This window comes from Mastomys coucha, unplaced genomic scaffold, assembly GCF_008632895.1.
Source record: "Mastomys coucha isolate ucsf_1 unplaced genomic scaffold, UCSF_Mcou_1 pScaffold3, whole genome shotgun sequence".
Lineage (NCBI taxonomy): Eukaryota > Metazoa > Chordata > Mammalia > Rodentia > Muridae > Mastomys > Mastomys coucha.
The window spans coordinates 46,806,706-46,812,101 of record NW_022196909.1 but is presented as its reverse complement, the minus strand read 5'-3'; the positions used below and the strand labels follow the sequence as shown (position 1 = coordinate 46,812,101).

The window sequence follows — 5,396 nt, the reverse complement described above, 5'->3', positions numbered from 1 at the left end:
TCTAGTGGATTCTGCATGTGTGAGCCCCTCATGTCTATCTAGTGGATTCTGCATGTGTGTGCCCCTCACGTCTATCTAGTGTTATGTCTGCATGTGCACTGGTGTATGTGGAATGGATGCTTTTTTCTTGTTTGTTTGTTTGTTGGTTGTTTTTTTACATAAAGGGAATGGCTAGTTTATTTTAAAGAAAAGGGGTAGAGGAAGCCAGGTGGTAGTGGTGCACGCCTTCAATCCCAACTCATGAAGCAGAGACAGGTGTATCTCTGTGAGTTCAAACCAGGCTTGTCTACAGAGTGAGTTCTGGGACAGCCAGGGCTACATGGAGAAACCCTGTCTTACAAACAAACAAATGAAAAACAAACAGAAAAAAAAGAGAGAAAGAAGGAAGATAAAAAGAAGAAAGAGAGAAACAGAGAAAGAAAGGAAGGAAAGGGGGGGAGAAATAGGACAGGAGAGACGTGGAGGCACGGCTCACCCTGGTCTCTGGCTCCAGCTCTTCACAGTCGCAGAAACACGTACATATTCTGTTTTCTCCTACACTGGTCTCATTTTGATGAAACAGGGTGTAAATCTCTTCTTCCTTAAGAGGCAACTTCACCATATTGACCTGGGAGACAGAGGAGGGCTCTCACACAGAGACGGGGCGGAAAGGGAGGCCCAAGGATGTAGACGATGCCTGGGGGCATCAGGGGGACAGCGGACCCTCACCTCTTTTAACAACTTGTGCTTTAGACGGTACACGTTAACAAACGTGATGGAGCTGCAACACTGCAAGATTTTCACCCCAGGGATGAGAACCACCTGCAAGACATGGCACAAGGCCTCTGCTCTTTTAGGGAGAAAGACCCACACAGCCTTATCATCTTTTTTATTTTTATTTTTGTTTGTTTGTTTTTTATGTTTGTTTTCTGAGACAGGGTCTCATTATGTAGCCCTGGCTGCCCTGGAACTTGCTCTTGCTCTGTAGATCAGGCTGGCCTCAAACTCACAGAGATCTGCCTGCCTCTACCTCCCAAATGCTGGGATTAAAGGCCTGAGGTACTGCCGCCGCCGCCGCCGCCACCACCACCGCCACCATCAACTACACAGCACGCCTTTAATCCCGGCACTTGGGAGGCAGAGGCAGGCGGATTTCTGAGTTCGAGGCCAGCCTGGTCTACAGAATGAGTTCCAGGACAGCCAGGGCTGCACAGAGAAACCCTGTCTCGAAAAGGAAAAAAAAAAAAAAAGAACATTTGTCCTTAGTGGGTCAAAGTCTAGAAAACTAGCTTGCTCTCTGCCCCTGCTGTGTGTGTGTGTGTGTGTGTGTGTGTGTGTGTGTGTGTCTATGTGTCTGCATCTGTCTCTCCCTCACTTTCTCTCCAGGGTTTCATGATGTGCTTTTGCTAGCTTGGAACTAGAGTTGGATCTCTGGCCTTGAACTTGGAGATGCACAGGTCCCTGCTTAGCCCCTGCCTACATTTGAGTGCTGCAGTGAGAGGTGAGCACACCCGCACACCCATACACCTGGCACCCATTCTTTTTGTACTCCTCCATTTCTCTCTCTTGCCTTGAGTCCCAGTGAGAGGTTGGAGGGCCCTCTGCTGGCTGCAGAGGTGTAAGGACACGACCTGTCCCTTGGGGCCTCAAGTCTCCCATCCCCTGTAGATTGAGCCGCAGGGCTTTACAGTGGTGAAGGACTGGGGCTGAGCTGGCTGCCGCTCTACCTTCCACATCACATATGTGTGTGTGTATGTATGCTTTATGTACGTTTGTGTGAATGTGTATGTGATTGCACGTGTGTGGGCACATGGGTGTGCAAGCATACTGAGGGGTAAGAGGTGCATGTGTGGAGGCCAGAGGTTAAGGTCAAGGGTCTTTCTCAATTGTTGTCCAGTGTTTACTGAGGCAGGGCCTCTCACTGAAACCCAGGGATCTATGACTCATTTCATCCAGACACCCAGCTTGTCCTGGAATGTCTTCTCTCTGCCTCCCAAATACTGAGGTCCCAGGGGTTCTGAGGAGGTGGATTCCTCATACATGCATGGCACTGGCTTTATCCACTGAACCACCTTCCCCACTCCTGGGATGGCTTCTTACCTCCCGGTAGTCATCAACATTTCTGTAAATGTTGGTGTTGGGGATCTGACCCAAGACGAGGATCTTGGTTCTGGAAGGAAATGTACTTGTCTTAGGTCCCTGTGCCCTTGCCTTGCACGGCTGTCCTGCACCGGCCAGAGGCTGAGTACCTGTGCGAGCGGACAGTGATGACAAAGAAAGCGAAGACCAGTGAGATGATCAGTCCAAGGTCTAGTCCCAGGAAAATCGCAGCCGAGAATGTCACCATCCAAATGACCTTGTGGGAAAGGGTTGGAGGGGAAGAGACCTTGAAAAGGAGCAGAATGGAGGCCCCAGGCCCACCTCAGACAGCGGGGCCCTGAGGCTGCCCACATGTCCTCTGATGGATTCCTCATCACTTCTCCCTTTCTTTCTTTCTCACAATATCAATGTGCCTGTGACAAAATGGAGACAATGTCATCTACCTTGTCAGATGGTAGGTGGGTTGACATGAGGGATCAGAACTCACTGAATGATAGCTAAACATTTGCAATAGTTATTTATTTTTATTTTTATTTTTTTGTTTGTTTTTTCGAGACAGGGTTTCTCTGTGTAGCCCTGGCTGTCCTGGAACTCACTCTGTAGACCAGGCTGGCCTCAAATTCAGAAATCCACCTGCCTTTGCCTCCCAAGTGCTGGGATTAAAGACGTGTGCCACCACTGCCCGGCTGCAATAGTTATTATAACTATTTACTTTATATTAAAGGCAGGTTTATTGGGAAGCTGTTCTTAGGTGGGTGAGTTCACGGGCCCCAAGGACCAAGGCCAGGGAGCTGGCCATGGGGAAGGGGGGTGGGGAGAAGAGAAAGAGAAGAAGGAGGAAGTGGGCAGAGAGAGAAGAGGAGAGGAGAGCAGCTATTTCTTTTAAAATTTTTATTTGTTTTGTGTATGCATGTGTGTGCTCATGTTGGTGTGATGGCCACATGTGTATGCCTGCATGTGGAGGCCGGGGGCAGGGGTTGTTTTTCGAAATTGGGCCTCAGATTGGTGTGAAGGTACGTCTCTATAAACTAGACTGGCAGCCAGCAAGCCCCAGGGATACCCTTGCCAGTCCTGGGATCCTAAGTTTGTGCCACAATGCCTAGCTTTATTAATGTGGATTCTGGGGTCTTAGGCAGCAAGCTCCTGCTGACCGAGCCTCTGCCTGTCCCTGTTGAGATGCTCAGATGTTGAGGGGCTGTGGGCGTCTGCACCCCCACCTGGAGCTCAGCTCTGGCTGCTTCTGCTCTCTGCACGCCAGCCCGCCTCCGGCCACCCTGAGATGTCTGTACTCACACACTCATACTGGTCCTGCCTCCACAGAGCGGGTAGGTTGTAAATGGCTTCAAGGTAGGGGACCACATTGCTTAAGATGATCCCTGCCAGCACAGCCTGCGGGAGAAAGACACGCTGCCTCATCCCCCTTCGGGGCTAAGTTCCCCAAGTCCTCCCAAAGGAACCCCCAAAACTAGTCTTGCCTCTAGAAATACTACATGGGCTTTCTTCCCTATGAACAGTACTCCCAAACTCTGACATACGGCGCAAATAAAAGCTCTCTTCATTTTTCTTCGCTATTCTAGTGTGTCAAGTCCAACAGGCAAGGCTTCGCCAAGGTCAGAGCTGATTCAGCCAGGACACCAGCTGGGCCGGTTTATGCTTGCTTTCTGAAAGTTCAGTACAACAATACAGACAGACACGGAGGGTCGGTAGAAGCGAGCCCAGCACAGACAAAGTCAGGCATGGCTTCTTCCCACCAGTTTTTTTTTTTTAATAAATTTTCCCATAGACGAGCACTCTGCCCTTCAGACACAGTAAAAGAGGGAATCCTGTTACTGATGGTTGTGAGCCACCATGTGGTTGCAGCCAAACTTTAATCAATGTTAGAAAGGTGTGGTGGGACAGACATCACCTCAAATTCACAGGGGTTTGGAGAATTCCCCCCTCTCTCCTTCCTTTCTTTCTTTCTTTTTTGCTTTTGTATTTTGTTATAGTTTTTGTTTTTCCAGACAAGGCTTCCCTCGGTAACCCTGGCTGTCCTGGAACTCACTACACAGACCAAGCTGGCCTCTGCATACTAGAGTTACAAGTGTAAGTCACGATGCCTTGTCTGTGTATTGCAGTCATCAGAGAGGCAGCCGCTGCTAGCGCTCTGGCATGCTCTGTATGTTTTGGGTATGAACCTATAGCATTACTTATAGTCACTTGGTTTCGGCTGTAATAAACACACATAATATGGCTAAGGGTCAGGTCATGTCTCAGACAAAGGGAGGAAGAGATACATTCAAGTGGATACACATTGCAGTTGACCACAGGGCCAAAGGTCAACCTGTAGGTCTGCTCGCATGATGCTGTGAGCAGCCAGGAGGCTGTGAGACAGAAACGGAGCAAGAGCTCAGACACCGGCATGGACACAAGGACAGCAGTGTCTGAGTCTCTCTGGCAATGGCCTCCTGCATCTGAACCTGTCACTCCTCACCGAGTCCCTGCTCCTAAAGCTGAATTCCGGCTTAATGACAACAATCGTGACTGTGCTTCTTGACCACTCTCTACGAGTTCAGCACGACCTTGTTTTGCACCATTATAGACATGTATTACACAGAGACATGGATCCCGCATAACCATGTTTAATGTGCAACACAAGCATGATCAACTGCTGTGCTGTGTCTAAGGGTGTGTGCGCCTATGCCTGCACACAGAGGGCAGAGGAAGACTCGGGTGCCCCACTCTGTCACTCCTCATCATATTCTCCTGAGACAAGCTCTCACTGAACTAGGAGCTCACAGATTTTTTTTCTTTTTTAAGCAAGGCTGCCTAGTCAGCAGGCCCCAGCCATCCTCCTGTCTGCCCACCTCCTTCCAGCCCTGGGTCACAGGTGCGTGTATCCACAGCTGGCTCTCACACGGGGGGCTGGACATCTGAACGTGGGTTCCCATGCTTGCACAACACCTGGCACTCTTACCCACCACCATCTCCCTGGCTCCAAGATGTCCAATAACAAGGGCTGGAGCCACCATGGGGACCATACAAATGCAATTCTCTGCATGGATGTTCTACCCAGATGCCATCTTTCTTTTCAGATTTATTTATTTTTCTGCATCTTGAGTGTTCACCTGCATGTATGTATGTGTATCACATGTATGCGGTGCCTGAGAGGCCAGAAGAGGGCACCGGATCCCTTGGAACTGGAGTTACAGACTGTTGGGAGCCCCAGTAGGTACTGTTTAGCAACTCTCAGGGCTCCCCAGGGAAAGCAGCCACCGCCCAACCCCACCCCGTGTGTCCTGACCCTTACCCACTGGCCCGTTCCTGCAGCCACCGCC

The 5,396-nt window shown here is 50.0% G+C and overlaps 1 protein-coding gene across 1 annotated transcript in view; it reads right to left on the bottom strand.

Annotated features, from left to right (window-relative positions):
* Slc26a8 (solute carrier family 26 member 8) overlaps positions 1–5,396 on the bottom strand; it is a 54,497-nt gene that overhangs the window by 11,332 nt on the left and 37,769 nt on the right. The window contains exons 12-16 of the mRNA XM_031347972.1: positions 3,373–3,468; positions 2,229–2,335; positions 2,080–2,149; positions 709–801; positions 476–607 (exon numbers count right to left, since the gene is read on the bottom strand). Of these exons, the coding sequence (XP_031203832.1) occupies positions 476–607; positions 709–801; positions 2,080–2,149; positions 2,229–2,335; positions 3,373–3,468 (498 nt within the window). The remainder of the gene's footprint in view (positions 1–475; positions 608–708; positions 802–2,079; positions 2,150–2,228; positions 2,336–3,372; positions 3,469–5,396) is intronic.